Below are 18,049 nucleotides of genomic sequence, written 5' to 3' on the forward strand. Positions count from 1 at the left end.
TAACATTGACTGATGGGCAGGTGTTACAGACACTGGACTATAAGCAAGATGGTAAAGGGTAGGCTTGCAGGCACTTTGAGAACTTTCTGAAGTTCTCTTGAAGGCAGTGGCGAAGCGATGGGAGTCCATTAGCGTTGTGTCTCATTAATGTAGGCGTGGGTTGTAACTTCTGCCTGTCTGATGGTCATGTTGTCCTTCTGGTCACTGTTGTCCTTCTGGTCAGTGTTGTCCTTCACTTGTAATGATGCTGTGTCTGGTCATTAATACAGCCTGTTGACGTCCTTCGGTGCCATCGGGGGATACTGGGGGGTGTTGTTTGGTATTTCATACCAAGGAAGAAACACTTTAGAAGGACTATTCTTCCAATAGATCACGGGCAGAGAGAAAAAATATTGATGCACAGAGGTTTTGGAAATTAGTAGAGTTTACATATTGCAGCTGTTATTGGTGTTTTTCCTAACATTCTATTATTTGATTTTTCTAGGGTGCCCAAAGGAGACTTTCGTTTTGGTCTCGTAAGTGATTGAATTACACTATAGACAATATATTTAACCGTGACTAAGAGGTGCAAATAATGCTTTACTAGCCATAGAAAACATCAACTTGACACACCAACACATTCAGGCGTGAGGTTTTATTTTAATGCTTTGTTGTAATGAAAATGTAACCTGAAAGTAACTGTAATGTGTTACAGGATATGTGCAGAACACATTATTTTGTTTTCTATACTTTACAAAACATCTTCAGGGTGGTTTGTCCAGAAATCAAGTTCTTTTTCTTGTCTGCTGAATACCTGTGGTGTCTTTTCATGCTATGTCGTTGCTGCTCAATAGATAAGTTGGGTGTGCCTTGTTGCTTTTTTAGGTCTCGCCTAGCGTTGCTGCACACATGCGTAGCTCGCTCGGCGAGATTTAGTGCTTACAAGGACTTTCAGAGGAGGGCTTTCAGCCCCACCCTTCATTTCCATTGGCTGACGTCACTGTTTATGCTAAACGGTGGCCTGCAATTGGAAATGAGGGTTTTCTGTAGACGCCCTTTCCCCTGCGAGCCGGACTGGCTCGCCTGCTTTGCTGCTGTCGCAAAGCACTTTCTTATCTTTATGGGGCCATGTGTTTCTAATTAGAAACACATGGCCCCATAAAGAAGCTCCAGTGCGGTCCTCTTTCACTTTCGGGACCGCGCTTTTTAGGTATCGCCTGACCCAGCGCATGCGCTGGTCTGGCGAGACTTATTGAGAGGGCTCCAAAAAGTGCTACCAGGCCAGCCTAGAGCTACAGTGCATGTGCGCGGACGCGCGCGCCGCGCTTTACCGCGATTACTTTCACTTTCGCGGCCGCACCCGCTTTGATGTGTGATCGCGATCACTTTCACTTTCGGGGCCACTTGGCATAGCCAATAGGTCTCGCTTTTGGGACCTTATAAGTATTTAGTTATGCAACTGTTGCATGGCTAAACACTTATAAGGTCCCAAAGGCGAGACCTATTGGCTATGCCAATGCTTGTTAGGACTTGTGTCCTGGTTACACCCCCAGGCAGCGCCTGTGCAGTGACTGGCATGTCCACACGCATCTCACAAACTGTGTGTTGCACCCCCAAGCAGCGCCTGTACAGTGACTGGCATGTTACACACCCAGGCAGCGCACTTGCAGTGACTGGCATGTCCACACGTATCTCCGGGAAGACGGACCTGGCACACAAGCCAATAGTTGTGTGATGGTGAAACTCACACACCAATGGGTACCTAAGTGCACAATATAGCTCAGCTGGTTAGACACTCTCTGTAGCCATTGACATGCCTTCAATCTGCAGCTCGCATGTTTGATTCTGAAAGGGGGTTGGGTGGTAGCTCTGCCTCTGGTCCTACAGCGGCCCAATGAGGCGGGTAATGAAAGCACCTGCTATTTCATCATGAAGAGACAGCTCAGCTTGTGGTGTGTGCCTTACTAACAGGGCATTAGCCGTACTCGAGAGACGAGCCCTTTGACACCCCCAGGGAGTAGGGCTTCTTTACCGCCCACGTATACATGCCCCCTGTGCGCAACCAGCATCTGCCCCTTGTGCCCCACCAGGCCTGTCTGAGCACAGAGCAGGCATTGAGCTGTTTGGAGGGGGCGCTCGCGCATGTGTGGTGTGTTCAGGCCAGGACGTGCCGGGGGCCAGCGTGTGCATGGTGCTCGGACCCCGCTCCATTACCTCTCAGACCCATAAATCAGCCACGGCCTAGAGGGCGTCACTGGGCTTCCAGAGGGGCTGTGAATGGAGGCCCTTCTTCCACTCTCCGGCCAGGGCAGGAGGAATGCGGCCCACCTCGGGCAGATGGAGATTCCATCCACATCTGGAGAGCCAGCCCTCGGGCAAAACAGCTCTGCGGGTTAGCGTGCCTGCTGCAGGGGTCTGTGCAAACTGAGTCAGAGGAGCTTTCCACAGGCGGGGAGCGCACGCTCGAGTTGGAAAGCACCGTGGGTTCCTGTGCCTGCTGCAGAGATATGTGAAAACTATAAGTCAGAGTTTCTTCCCACGGGGGAGGGGCGCCCTCTGGTAAAGCAGCTGTGCGGGTTAGTGTGCCTGCTGCAGAGGTCTGTGCAAGCTGTACGTCAGTTTCTTTCCAAGGGCTGAGAGCGTGCCCTCAAGTAACAAAGCACATTGGGGTTACAGTACCTGTTTCAGAGATGTGTGTAAAATGGATGTTAGGGTCTCTTACCATAAGGGAAACAAGCCCACAAATAAGAAATCATAGTGGGTCAGTGCGCCTGCTGCAGAGGTCTGTGTAGCCAGCAGGGCAGCACTGTGTATCTGTAGGTAAGAGGTGCTTTTTACCGTGGTGCGCTATTCAGACCGCCATTCTTCCAAGATCGATACATTTAGTTGAATAGCTCTGAGTAGTAAAGTCATTAAGCAGCAGAAGCCATTCCGTTTATGGCCTGCCCTATAACGTCAATGCCATGCTGCCTTTAGCCTTTTCACCCTAGTTTCCCAGAATCCCATCTGACATGGAGCGGACCACACGGGAGGAGGGGCTGGATGAGGGCATCTAAGGAAGCGATGGGGTGTATCGGGCTAATTCCTGCCAGGTGCCAGCGCTTCGTAGAAGACTGCGGAACTGGGGTAGAGTAAGCTTGTAGGGACTCTGCTCGAACCATAGCAGTGTCGCAGAGACAACAAATGTCAACGTCTGGTCTGCAAATAGGCCTTCCATGCAAGTGCCCCACCGTCCTCCAGCCCCACAGACTCTCCCTGCTCAGCCATGGCACCCGCAGACGGGAACCAGGCCACCAAGACCCCCCCTCCCCTTGATAGGTACAATTCGGTTTACGTCCCTTAGGCAGTCCAGATATAGAAGCAGAGGAGTTACTGTGGGCAGTGACATGCGCCAGAAAAAGGTCCCCTCACCAAATGCACCCGTGAGACCATCGCCAATCAACGTGAGATCTGAGACTGGACTAGTTCGGGTTTTCCTGCTGGAGTAAATCGTCAAAAACTCACAAGAAATGGCAACCCATTAAGTGTCGAAAAACGTGCCCTGGACATTCGGGGGTTTGTTGCTAATAACAAGGGCTATATAACGCGTTCCCAGGCCTTGATCTCTTCTAGGCGCCAATCCCCCTCACCTACTCCAGACTCATGGGGTAGGACTCGGAGTAAATGACACATCCAGCAAGAAAAGAAAAGCCTGTGTCCTACTCCGTGGACAATGCTAGCAGTACGAAGCAGACACTCCCTCAACCCTCGAGGCGCTTCCAGAGATCTAAGCCGCCAGCCTCTGATTGGATGAAAGATGCAACCATCATTCCCTAACTTGAAGAAACCCAGAGCAGACTTCCACACCCCAAAAACTACTCCCCACACACACATTGCAAGGAGAAGTTACAAGATAACTCCAAGAATACACAGAACAAAAAATCATCCCGACTGAACCGGGATTTAGACCACCCTGACGACCACTTCGAGGCACAGTCAGCTCGGAGCTATCAGAGAAGCCCTGGCCGCTAGAGGTGGGCGAGCCAATGCATGAACGGAGAGGATGCTCTGGTTCACTCCAAGAACCGGCACAAACCGAGCAACGAACATGTTTGGCGTCTATTTCTTGAAATCAACACTAACTAAAAATACATATATGCAATTTCAAAATTAAAATCAAATCAAAAGTATAACAACAAGTAAGCCTAAAGTAACAAACAAACAAAAAATACCCTGGATCAAAGATAGACCTTCATTGATGAACCCACTATCGGATCACACTGGAAGCGAGGGAGAAAATTATGTGGTTCTCACCTGCCACGATCAACGTGATACTGATAAAGGAGACCCAGGTGAAAGGCAACACATCTATGCAGCAGTGGACCATATGGTGACCAACAGGTAGAATGGATGGCACACTGCTGCTGGTCAACAGGTACAAGGGATGGCACACCGCTGCTGGCCAACAGGTAGAAGGGACGGCACACCGCTGCTGGTCAACAGGTAAAAGGGATGGCACACCGCTGTGCTGGTCAACAGGTAGAACGGATGGCACACCGCTGCTGGTCAACAGGTAGAACGGATGGCACACCGCTGCTGGTCAACAGGTACAAGGGATGGCACACCGCTGCTGGTCAACAGGTACAAGGGATGGCACACCGCTGCTGGTCAACAGGTACAAGGGATGGCACACCGCTGCTGGCCAACAGGTACAAGGGATGGCACACCGCTGCTGGCCAACAGGTACAAGGGATGGCACACCGCTGCTGGCCAACAGGTACAAGGGATGGCACACCGCTGCTGGCCAACAGGTAGAAGGGATGGCACACCGCTGTTGGCCAACAGGTAGAAGGGATGGCACACCGCTGTTGGCCAACAGGTAGAAGGGATGGCACACCGCTGCTGGCCAACAGGTAGAACCGATGCCACACCGCTGCTGGCCAACAGGTAGAACGGATGGCACACCGCTGTTGGTCAACAGGTAGAAGGGATGGCACACCGCTGTTGGTCAACAGGTAGAAGGGATGGCACACCGCTGCTGGTCAACAGGTAGAACGGATGGCACACCGCTGCTGGTCAACAGGTACAAGGGATGGCACACCGCTGCTGGTCAACAGGTACAAGGGATGGCACACCGCTGCTGGCCAACAGGTAGAAGGGATGGCACACCGCTGCTGGCCAACAGGTAGAAGGGATGGCACACCGCTGCTGGCCAACAGGTAGAACCGATGCCACACCGCTGCTGGCCAACAAGTAGAACGGATGGCACACCGCTGTTGGTCAACAGGTAGAAGGGATGGCACACCGCTGCTGGTCAACAGGTAGAAGGGATGGCACACCGCTGCTGGTCAACAGGTAGAACGGATGGCACACCGCTGCTGGTCAACAGGTAGAACGGATGGCACACTGCTGCTGGTCAACAGGTAGAACGGATGGCACACCGCTGCTGGTCAACAGGTAGAACGGATGGCACACCGCTGCTGGTCAACAGGTAGAACGGATGGCACACTGCTGCTGGTCAACAGGTAGAACGGATGGCACACCGCTGCTGGTCAACAGGTAGAACGGATGGCACACTGCTGCTGGTCAACAGGTAGAACGGATGGCACACCGCTGCTGGTCAACAGGTAGAACGGATGGCACACCGCTGCTGTCCTGCCAGAACTTAAAGTGCCTGAGGTCAGGGGTACTGGGAAGGATCCCAAAGGAAAATGAACAAGCATTTGCAATGCAATAGTCTCACAGTTACAAGAGTTTCAGCTACTGGCATTGTAAATAATGTCTTTTATTTATGTTTTTAAAACAAAAACAAAAATAAAAGGCATTATTATTTGCAATGTCAATAGCTCAAACTATTGCATTGCAACTGCTTGTTAGGCAGTGTACTGGGTCCATGTTTACAGTATTATCATGAGCTGGGGGTTATCACTTCCTTGTTGGCGTTTGTACATTTTTCTGTGAGCAAATTCTTTACTGACCTTGGCCTCTGCCTCCGTTGTTCTTTCACTGTGTGTTCTGAAAGTGTGAAACAGCAGTACGTGTCTTCTTGCACGTTTGTTGTGTCCGTGGTTTCTGTTCCGGGTTTTGTGTAACAGCACGGAGTCCCGGTAATCGTGCACGGACGGCTGAGATTTATCAGGACTGTCCTATTCAAGCTCGTGTTTTCACAAAAATTGGCCTTTTAAATTGTCATTCACATGTTGCTCGCCCACCGCAGCATGCTCCGTGTAGCCCAGTTCAGTATCTTTCTCGCTGTGAGGGGCAGCATCTAGTTTGTTTGTACACAAAGCGCACACCTGCCTTTCATCTTACCATTCAAAGTGACCACCTGTGCGCGGACATGAATTTTAAGCCATGCTTATTCTATACCTTTACGAGAAGGAAATGCTTTGCTTCGAAACTTGTGGACAATTTTGGGATGATAAAGAAATTATAAAATATAGCAGGATGACCACCACTGTTGGAAAAGCCAATAGCTCAGCAGCCAACCATCAAAGGCTAGACCCAACAACTTGTTCCAGTACTTACATGTGCTTGTGTCTGTTGCTGGTTAGCAGTAGTCTTGTGGTATGGATGCATGCTATGCAGATGTGGAGGTGCCCTGTGTAGGGCTCGTAGCTCCCAGCTGTATTTGGACGCTACTTCGGAGCATGGGTAGGTTGTTTGTTCAGATGGTTGAGGTGTGTATAATTTTCTGTGCTACCTTTTGACTATCCTTTCCAGTCTGTTTTTGTTATTGGTTGTTCTTTATTTGGCTGAAGGTCAGCTTGGATGTGCTGGTCATTTCTTTCCGTTTGTTAGCTGGTTGCTTCCGCGGTGTGTGGATGGTCGGCTGTGCTGGAGCTGGGTGGTGTGGTGTGCAGGAGGGCTGTGCACTTGGATGCAGTCTCCACCCCTCCACGGAATCCCTTGTAGACCGCACTGCTGGTGTAACTAGCTAAGAATGCAAGGAAGTATGATTATTTTCAAAAATATGGAGAATGCCAAAGGCAGCATTTCTCTACTCGGCTCCATGCCGTTCTGGACAGTGGCGTTTTCTGTCCTGGTAAAAGTTTAAAGGGGCAGCTGCCTTTTACAAAGTCTGAGTTGTTGTATTTGACTGTGGCAGTGGGTGGGTAGGCAGGCCTAAATAAATAAATCTGGTATTTGTAAAGCACGAACCCCTTATGGGTCTCAAGGCGCTGGGGGCAGTCCTGGAAATTAAGTGAGCTATTGCCCAGAGTCACATGGTGCTGAGCTGATCTGCTGCTGGAGCCGGGATCGAATCGTGAGCCGTGTGCTCCGGAGTCAGCTGGCCTGGCCGCTGCACCACACCTCTCCAGCCCAAAGAGTGGTTTTGTGTCAGGTCACGTTGGCGCTAGAAAGTAGGGATTTTTGTTTGCCTTCTGAAAGGGAAGGGAAGGGTGTAGTAACTGGTGTTTATCCGAGAGTCACCCCATGTGCTTTTCTTGACCTCGTGCTGTGTCCGGTCATCACGTGGTCATAAAGTGATGTTATAAGGTTCCAGCTCAAGATTCTTGGAGATTTCAGGTGGGATCTGGAAGAAGCTGCTTGCAGACCGAGCGAACATCGCTCTCCTAGTGGAGCAGTACCTGCACTACACATTCTGTGTACTTACTACATCTCTGCTAATACCGAAATATGTTTCTACATGCATCTACCTTTTTCCACTATCACACTATGACTACAGGGTGCTTTGTTATGTTAAGACACCTCAATTTGCGAGATTCTGCCACACTGAGTGGTGTGTGTTTTGGGGGCTGACCCTAGCACATGATCATAAGATACGGAAGCATAAGTTTAGCAATGTCATCATGGGCAGGCAGAACTTTGTGCACCAAGCAAGGTGTTTTGATCTTCGCCTTCTCATCAGCTGTGAGCTACTGAAGTAACTTCAACGCAAGAGTAATGTCACCCCTCCCTTTCAGACCCAAGGTAAGGCAGACTGCAAAGTGTGGGGTTATCGGAAGAATACATGTAATCGATAAAAGTGTTTCGTGCATGGCACTGCAATGCACAGGACAACCACTGTGAGAACCGCGTGAGCCAGGGAAGTGGCTAGAACAGCATCCAGTGGAAGAGCCTATGGTGGGCCAAGGTTTTCTTTGTTACGGCACAAATCATGCTTTTCTCATTTATTTGATACAACCTTAAGATGGTTGGAAATTTCAGAAGTCGGAGTTTGTGAAGTTCAGCGTTCTAGCAATGGATGGGAAAGCAGGTAGGTGTTGCGGAGATACAGAAGGCAGGGAATGCGCCATTCCAGCTGGGCCGCGGGCTTCATCTGCTGCCAACTGCTGTGCTTTGTGGCACGGAGCCCCGTGTGCGAGTCTTGGCACAAAATAGAAAACTCAGTGACTCATAAGGCAAGGATTCCCTCCAGCGAAGTGCTACGCGCGGGGCATCACTGCGCAGCGCAGCACACAAGGCAACGCGGACAGTTCCATGGAAACTGGGGCAACTTACCGCACCCTGGACAACTGTTAGGAGAGAAAAGTCTGGGCAACATGAACCAACCAGAGGCAAGATAGACAATGCCAACTTAGACAATGAGCAATCAAGCGTTACCCAGAACAACGGTGAACAGCGTCAACGAAATCATGTACAAACCCAGGGCAAGACAGAAAACAGGGCAGCAAATGGAGTTATGTGTGTATTACTAAGGGACCCAAGGCAACACCACAGAGAGCTACTGCCACAGCAACACCGACATTTAATGACAACTGGAGCAGCACTGGTGATCCTAAGGCACTCATGTCAATAATGAGGGCAGTTTGTCCACGGCACAAGCGGCAATGTCACCCTGAGCATCCTGGGGGATCGTACAGCGAGAAGGCAGAAGCTTCTGCAGCACCAGAGACAACACTTGATCCTTCAGCATTTGGACACAGTGGCAGGAATGTGTATCCAAGGCCCATTTCTTGGCCACTTGGACAAAATGAGTGATGGTTTGTCCCCTGGGACAACAAGAAGAGCTGGATCCAGGACAACATAGACAAACTCGAAGCAAAACAGGCAACTGTAAGTCAAATGAAGCAAGGTTGGCAATCTTACAGCACTCCGGGTCACAACACACGTGGCTACAGCCAGAGCAAAACAATCAATCAAAAGTAGAAGGGGCCGCAGGAATACTCATACAGGACCCAAGTGAAAGGAGGAGATCAGGCTAGAAACACCACAAGTGATCTAACAACACCTGGAGCAACAGGCAGAGATGCATCCAGGGCAACAATGAAAATCCAATTTTATAACAACAGCAGTGACCTTGCGGAACTGTGGAAAATATACATGAGGGCTCCAGACAGAACAAGAAGAATTTACCCGGCTCACAGACAATCCCATGGCAAGTGGATAAAATTGCATGATCTTATGACATTGATGTCAACACTGCATAGAGCTACAGCTAGGGCAATACTAGCACACTATGCCAACTGGGGCAACAAAAAGATGACCCTACGGCACCCATGCCAAACACGTTGATGGTACTTTCAGTTTTATAATCTCCTGGTCCGTAATTATGGAGGATCCTACAGACCTGTGGGTAACCACCAGATGACCGCATCCGTGAAATCCTGGACAATCCTGCGCGACTAGCGACTGCACAAGCAAGCTTACAACACCCAGGTCAACAAGCACAGAACTGCACTAGGGTGACTTGAATCATTCTTTAGCACCCTTGGAAAAATGATAGAGCTGTGTCCATGAACATCATGGGTGCCTTGCTTCACCGGGGTACACCGCACACTGGAACAACACGCACGATCCTATATCACAGAAAAGAGCCACACCAGGTGACAGCATATGTGATTGGGGGGGGATGTTGCGTTGTGCAACAGCTCAGGCATTCCCACAACACCCAGTGCAGCACAGACAAGAGCAGAATTCTGGAACATCAGGCATAATTTTACAGCACCTTGGGCAGCACAGCAAGGATCTCTGCCCTGGAACAATACATGAGAACCCTTAATGCCCAGGGCAGCACGGCTGAGAGCTGCTTCGCGGGACATGCACATTCCTGTTGCACACGAGGCAAAGTGGTAGACTGCTGCATCTGAAGCAAAACAAGCATTGGCAATGCCAATAGGTCTGGCTTAAAGAAATGTATGGTAATGTGAAGCATTACAAGTAAAAAGCATTGAAATTGAGATTTATTTGTGTGGAAGCAAAGAACTGTAGAATAATACTGGTGTAGGTTCAAAGGTCAAGTAACAGTTCCATTGTCAAGCCAGACCTAAAAATCCATTTGGTTAATGGTGCTCTCCTCACATCTGTGCTGCTACAGTGAAAAACAACATAAATTATCTAGTTATCTAGAACAAATTACTGGCATTACAGGGTGTGTGCGCCCCTGAAAGTTCAACCCGAGGCAACTGGACACAAACAAAATGATCACAGCTATGTGGAGAGCAAACACTTTTCTGTGGACACGCACAACGTCTGCCCAAACACAACACATACTCTTGGCTCCCAACATTTGGGCAGAGCAAAAGCCCTTTTCCTGGTGTTCTCACATAATTGTGTGGTGACAGCTGCGCTGTCAAGCCAGAAATGTATAAAAAACAAAAAAAAAGGGGACTATCCTTTTGCCCGGGAGGCAACTGACAGGCTCCTGTGCATCGCAAGACAACCCTAGGGGTAACCTGTACAAACCCACATTTAGAACCAGATTAGTGGCAAGGGCTGTACCTGAGGCAACAAAGCCAATATTGGGGTACTGGAAGACACACAAGTCATTTGACCCCAAACAGGCTAACCGCCAGTGCGATCCTAAAACTATAGGTGGAAAATCAACAACCCAGTGGCAAACGAGGCAAGATGGACAAGCCTGCAGCACCCGCGACAACACGGGTGAACCTACAGCTCCTGGGGCAACATTTTAGAGTGGCGCACCACAGATAACTAGCACGGTCCTTTCTCTCCTGTGGCCACTCTGAGGTGACCTGCGGCTGGGGTCTCCTACTAGGAACCGTGCGCTTCCCTTACTCTGAAATACACCATAGTGTGTCTTTATTCAGTAAATTAGCATCACTATGTGGGGGCTTAAGGTTTCCACCATACCTCGCCTTCCGAAATGTTGGCCCTGAACCCTGGGGATCGTATACAGCATCTGAGACAACACGGGACGTCCTGCAGCATTTGAGGCAACAAAACTGAAGAGGATTATGCTGCGACAACTGAAGCAGCACAGAAAATCCAGGGAAACACAAAAGATCCTCCATCTTATGTCAAAACCTAGTCAATCATACTGAGTGTGGAGCAACACTGATCATGTTTGACAGAACAGAACAACAGGATGTTCCTAGGACCGGACATTCCTGTATCCATCAGGATTGCTCTACCCTTCTTCAACGTAGAACCCCACATCGCAACACAGTAAATAATTCACTGTTTTAGAGCTCGAACAGAGCTTTGCAGCCTTTTGTTGAGGTTTTCATAAATAGGCTTTCTGGGATAATCTTCCTGCATGCAAGGAACATAGAAAGTTCTACAGATCCCACCGCTTCACCATGAGTCAACTGCTGACCCATGAAGATGTGGCTTCTGCACACCGATTCGCTCTGTATCAAGGAAGTCTGAAGTCTTTGAGGTGACAAGTTCCTGTTAAAATGGATCCCTTAAAAGGCACCCTCTAGTGCTCGTGTTTAGATCCTTAATTTGAACGCAGAGCTAGAAGAACACAGAGGTTACATTTCAAAAACTATCTACAGCAGTGTATCCACCATAGGATCAGCATGGTGGGATCCATGCAGATGTAAATCAATTTGTTTGTTGAGTTTTAATATGTGCTAGCTTGAATTAAGGGTGGGATTCAGCCCTCCTCCACCTACATTGGACACTGCTGAGCTAGATAGCCCAATTTACTGAATTTGTAAAATAACAAGACATTAATTGGTCTGCGTGCTTACACCATCGCTCTTCCTCTCACCCCACCTCTCCTTGCCGAGGAACATTATTATTCTGTATGGCCTGCACTACACCTGTATTAGACTACGGTAGACGAGTTATTTAGGATGGCGGGAACTGGTGGCTAGATACAGTGACCACACTTGTTCTATAGGTTGAATTGGTGGAAGCACAGGCTTGAAGAGGGGCAGGCCTGCGACAGACCCAGACGTGCTGTGTGGCTGGCCTGCGACACTGCTGTGAAATGCTGGACTTGTAGCCTACCTGCAAAGCTAATGTGACATGCTGGAGTTGTGACCTGCCTCCAATGCTGCTGTGATAGGTTGGACTTGCCGCCAGCTTCAGACGCTGCTGCGGCAGGCTGGGCTTGTGTCTGGCCTGCAATGACACTTATTCATGCTGGACCTGTTGCCAGCCTCTGACGCTGCTTGGACAGGCTGAACTCGAGGAAGACCTGCAACGCTGCCGCAACAGGCAGGCATGGGTGTCATGCTGCTGTGAGAGACCAGCCTTGTAGAATGCTGAGCTGCATTTGTGGCAGGCCTGGCCTGTGCAGCCACAGGCTGACCTGGTAGCAGGCGTGCAACACGGTCTTGACAGGCTGGATTTGTCTCAGGACTGCCATGGCCAGCCCGAGTCTGCATAAGTGTCAGGGCTGCCAGGGTGCAGCCAGAGGCTGCATCGGTGTCAGGGCTGCCAGGGTGCAGCCAGAGGCTGCATCAGTGTCAGGGCTGCCAGGGTGCAGCCAGAGGCTGCATCGGTGTCAGGGCTGCCACGAAGTTGCCTCAGTGTCAGAGCTGCCAGGGTGCAACCAGAGGCTGCATCAGTGCCAGAGGCTGCATCAGTGCCAGAGGCTGCATCAGTGCCAGAGGCTGCATCAGTGTCAGAGGCTGTGTCAGAGGCTGCCTCGGTGTCAGGGCTGCCAGGGTGCAGCCAGAGGCTGCATCGGTGTCAGGGCTGCCAGGGTGCAGCCAGAGGCTGCATCGGTGTCAGGGCTGCCAGGGTGCAGCCAGAGGCTGCATCGGTGTCAGGGCTGCCACGAAGTTGCCTCAGTGTCAGAGCTGCCAGGGTGCAACCAGAGGCTGCATCAGTGCCAGAGGCTGCATCAGTGCCAGAGGCTGCATCAGTGCCAGAGGCTGCATCAGTGTCAGAGGCTGTGTCAGAGGCTGCCTCGGTGTCAGGGCTGCCAGGGTGCAGCCAGAGGCTGCCTCGGTGTCAGGGCTGCCAGGGTGCAGCCAGAGGCTGCATCGGTGTCAGGGCTGCCAGGGTGCAGCCAGAGGCTGCATCGGTGTCAGGGCTGCCAGGGTGCAGCCAGAGGCTGCATCGGTGTCAGGGCTGCCACGAAGTTGCCTCAGTGTCAGAGCTGCCAGGGTGCAACCAGAGGCTGCATCAGTGCCAGAGGCTGCATCAGTGCCAGAGGCTGCATCAGTGTCAGAGGCTGCATCAGTGTCAGAGGCTGCATCAGTGTCAGAGGCTGCCACGGTGCAGCCAGAGGCTGCATCAGTGTCAGAGGCTGCCACGGTGCAGCCAGAGGCTGCATCAGTGTCAGAGGCTGCATCAGTGTCAGAGGCTGCATCAGTGTCAGAGGCTGCCACGGTGCAGCCAGAGGCTGCCTCGGTGTCAGGGCTGCCAGGGTGCAGCCAGAGGCTGCATCGGTGTCAGGGCTGCCAGGGTGCAGCCAGAGGCTGCATCGGTGTCAGGGCTGCCAGGGTGCAGCCAGAGGCTGCATCGGTGTCAGGGCTGCCACGAAGTTGCCTCAGTGTCAGAGCTGCCAGGGTGCAACCAGAGGCTGCATCCGTGCCAGAGGCTGCATCAGTGCCAGAGGCTGCATCAGTGCCAGAGGCTGCATCCGTGCCAGAGGCTGCATCCGTGCCAGAGGCTGCATCCGTGCCAGAGGCTGCATCAGTGCCAGAGGCTGCATCAGTGCCAGAGGCTGCATCAGTGCCAGAGGCTGCATCAGTGCCAGAGGCTGCATCAGTGTCAGAGGCTGCATCAGTGTCAGAGGCTGCCACGGTGCAGCCAGAGGCTGCATCAGTGTCAGAGGCTGCATCAGTGTCAGAGGCTGCATCAGTGTCAGAGGCTGCCACGGTGCAGCCAGAGGCTGCCTCGGTGTCAGGGCTGCCAGGGTGCAGCCAGAGGCTGCATCGGTGTCAGGGCTGCCAGGGTGCAGCCAGAGGCTGCATCGGTGTCAGGGCTGCCACGAAGTTGCCTCAGTGTCAGAGGCTGCATCAGTGTCAGAGGCTGCATCAGTGCCAGAGGCTGCATCAGTGCCAGAGGCTGCATCAGTGCCAGAGGCTGCATCAGTGTCAGAGGCTGCATCAGTGTCAGAGGCTGCATCAGTGTCAGAGGCTGCATCATTGTCAGAGGCTGCCACGGTGCAGCCAGAGGCTGCATTTGTGTCGGGCCTGCCACGCTGCAGCCAGAGGCTGCATGTGTGTCAGGTTAACAGGTAGTGCTTGCATTTTTCAGCTGATTGCTATTTCTGCCACGGGTGTCACAGTGACACTTCTAGCACTAATATGCAGTCTCTTAGGGATCAGTTGTCGCTATCAACTGGACTTTGAACAAACTAGTGATGTGTCGAAGATTTGAAGAGGGAGCAACTTAAGGTTTCCATAGGTATTTATAAAAGGCAAACCACAATCTTGATTTAAAAAGCTTGAGGTGTTGTTGGTGGCATTTTAAGTCGATCACTGGTTTCAGCCACAAAATGAACTTGATCCCTGAGCCGGATTGCCACATCTGCCGGCACAAACCCGGTGAGACTGAACTCTATAGAACTAACCAGGAAACAACATTTCACCCAGAGTAGAAGGGCAGGTGTGTTCCTGCCCTGCTACTCCAACTGGTTTGACTGCGACAGATCTGGGCTGGTCACACTAAACAAGGTCATGGGAGGAGACAGCGGTAAACACCAGGTCAAGAGCAGCAGGAAAGGTAGGTCAGGACAGAAATTAGTGGAGCATGTAGCACTCGCATCAAGGTGGCATAGAGATACAGTGTCAGTGGGTCCTTAAAAGAGGTGGTATGATGGCAAGAATGAGAAGGATTCTAAGACAGCTTTACTTATATATATATTTATATATAGCAGGGGTATACCAACGGGGTGAAAGGAGCGCAGGCAAAGTGGGCAGAATGCGGATAAGGAATGCAGGGAGGCTCAATTCTGGTGGAATGGGATGAGGCTTGCCCAGGAGGTGTTAACATTTGGGTGGCTTGAGATTCAGTGAGTTCACAGGTGCTAAAACACATTGGCATGGGAAGAGAAAGGGACGTGGATTGGAATGGGTGTGGCAAGAGGGTTGAAAGTCTGGATAATATATGGGCATGAGAGTGTAGGGGTATATAGTTGGGTGATGTAAGGGGTTAAAGCGACAGGAGGTGTTACGATGTGCATGGCAGTGACTGCAACTAAAGCATAACTTGTTGGTTGACACTCTGTGGTATATGCGTTAAGGAAGGCATTCACTGTGGACATGTAGCTTAAATGGCAGAGGTCGCTGCCAATCCAGACACACGAGTTCTCGAACAGGCAGCATGGCTGCATGGTGTTGGAATGGACCATGAAGTTGCAGGTCAGGGCTGAGGTGCACCAAGTGTGGCAAGGGGTCTCAGCCACAGACTGGCAGGGTTGGCAAGATTGACTTCAGCACAGGAGACTGCTAATGAAGAGAACTGAAGGGACTGGGGCACATAATAATAGCGGTAGACGATGCCCTATGGAGGAATGAATTATGGGTTATTAGAGCGAAAAGGTAACAACTGCAGGTTCCTTAAACGTATCCCCGCTCCTAAGAATGGCACTCCTGATCACACACAACTCATTTTCCAAGACACTTAAGTTTCATCTTGTAAAGTCTCCCAAGCTGCTGTTAGCATGCAGGCAATGCCTCCCTAACGTCCATCAATCCACCCTGGGATATGCCTGGAAGGCGTTAAGTCAACATAACGCGATGGAGGCCAATCAAACTCAAACGCAGTGTAGGGTACAACATTCAGGTCAGCGGCTCTCCTTACCTGGCCCCGGGGACACAGCGAATGTACATGCAGCCAATGCGGTTCCCTCGGCTGCTCTTGGTCATGAAGACTTCCATGGTGTCCAGCTCCCTCTGCGTGTACTGGAAGTCCGCCCGGTCCGTCAGGTGCAGCTTCCAGCGGGCCATGACCCCACTCCCACCTCGCAAGGAGCCGGTGCTGACACTGGTGGGTGCCCCGGCAGGCTCTGGCTCAGGGACGATGGAGTAGGTGGCCGCCGGAGGCAGGAAGGCCAGCTTGGCTGCCACGCTACCAGGGCATGGTGGACAGCAGAAGATACAGCACCACTCGTTGAGCGACAGCCCGTTCATGGCGAGTTTTAGGATTTAACAAAGGACAATCAAATAAACTGCAGTTGAAAAAAAGGGGGACACGTGCAAAACTCTAAGAAAATAGCTTTGAAAAAATCTAATTCGGAGAATTCAGATCTTCAACAAGGAGAAACCAAACTTCTCCATTTAACTGGAAGGTTTGCAAAATTTAAAACTGCCATCTTTGCTTCGGGTCAGCTAATCAAAAGCGGTCATTAGGGTGGATGAAAATGTATAGATCCCCAATCAGATTTAGACAAACACAATAGCAAAAAGGTTTTTATATTCCTTTCCGCAAAGAAATCACAACTCAAGAAGAAATATTAACTAGTTTTGCAAATTTGGACTGTAAGGGAAAAAATCCAAGCTCTGCTTCAGAAGTTTAAAATAGGTGTAGAAGACAGAAAAAAATGCCTTAACTTAATTTAAATTAATGCGATCGTTCCCTGAACTGCAGCCTCTTGAAATTAACCTGTTAGGAGTTACCTTGAAATGTAAACACAAAAATGCAGTTATCTCGGTTTATAAAGGTAAAGCTTGCTTGCTCCTGGTGTAGCTACTAGCAGACAGTGGGCAGAATCTTAAAATACCTGGTTTGCTGGTGCCAGTGTGGGTTTGGTGGTTCACTTCACTGAAAATAGGGGGCAAGCAGGTCTCATGAGGGGCTGTCAAAATGCAACACAAGCAAAAATGGCGAATTCGAGTAAAGAGTGAACCGGCCTGCAGCGAGACACCTTCACCCTTTTGCCAAGTGCAGTTAATATCCAGTGAAAAATCCCTGAAACAAGCAGAAGATATCAGAGGTAGAGAATTTGAGGCTGTGACGGGAACAGGTAAGGACACGCAACTGGAGGTGTCAGGACCAGGAAACACAGAGGCAACGAAAGGAGAGGGGCCAAACCAGAAAACAGACCTGGGAAGGATCGGATCAGATGGACCGGGAAATAAAAATAACCCAAAAAGGGCGGACGAGGAAACAGATCAGAACCGAGAATCAGAAATTGGAACCAGATGGATTAGGGCAAAATTAAAACCAGAGGTCACAGAACCAATGAAGGGACGGGAAATGTGGAATAGAGAGAAGAGAACGCACAGATGCGGAGCGGGGCCAGAGGGGTGCAGGGTCCAAGGGCCGGAACCAGAGCGGGCCGGCTCCGGATCCCGACAGATGGCCTGGAGCGGAGTCCCGGGACAGACCGCACCAGCTGGAGCACAGCCCGGGCAGAGGCAGGCGAGCCCGGGTCCAGCCCGGAGCCCAGGGGCAGGGGCTCGTACCGGGGAGAGGGGCCGGGGAGGCGAGCAGAGCGCGGCTGGAGCGATGCGATGCAGGGCAGGGGCTCCGGGGGCAGCCCGTCTCCGTCTCTCCGGCCCTGGCTGTCTGTCGGCCCCGAACTCCCTCCTCTCCCCTCCGCTCTCCTGGAGCCTCTGAGCGCCGGATGTGACCGCAGAGCCAGGCCTGGAAATGACGCTCCCTCCCAGGAGCTCCTGCTCCCTTGCACGGCCACATCCCTCCCTCTCCAGCGGGCCGCCTCCCCTCTGCCGGGACCCCTCCCTCCATGCATCCCAGGGCCGCCTTCCCCTCTGCAGCCAGCTGCGAGAGGTGGAGGAGGGAAGCCGTGGAGGAAGGATGGCCCGGGGAGGGAGGAAGGGACAGAGGAAGCACTGGGAACACCCCGGGGAGCGAGCAGGGAGTCCTCGGGCTCTGAGGCCTGATAACAAGCAGAAGGCACTGCCCAGAAGCCATGAGAGGGGGCAGTGACTGACTCCGAGGGGACACTGCCCCGCAGCCCTGGGAGGGGACAGTGACTCCAAGGGGACACTGCACTGAGGCCCTGAGAAGG

At 51.4% G+C, this 18,049-nt stretch overlaps 1 protein-coding gene across 1 annotated transcript in view; it reads right to left on the bottom strand.

The window, feature by feature from the left end:
• ABHD17A (abhydrolase domain containing 17A, depalmitoylase) overlaps positions 1 to 17,742 on the bottom strand; it is a 75,809-nt gene extending 58,067 nt beyond the window's left edge. The window contains exon 1 of the mRNA XM_085639287.1: positions 15,880 to 17,742. Coding sequence (XP_085495413.1) covers positions 15,880 to 16,208 — 329 coding nt within the window. The 5' untranslated portion in view covers positions 16,209 to 17,742. The remainder of the gene's footprint in view (positions 1 to 15,879) is intronic.
• Positions 17,743 to 18,049: the final 307 nt, after the last annotated feature.

Source organism: Triturus cristatus, chromosome 12 (genome assembly GCF_964204655.1).
Source record: "Triturus cristatus chromosome 12, aTriCri1.1, whole genome shotgun sequence".
In the NCBI taxonomy this organism is placed as follows: Eukaryota; Metazoa; Chordata; class Amphibia; order Caudata; family Salamandridae; genus Triturus; species Triturus cristatus.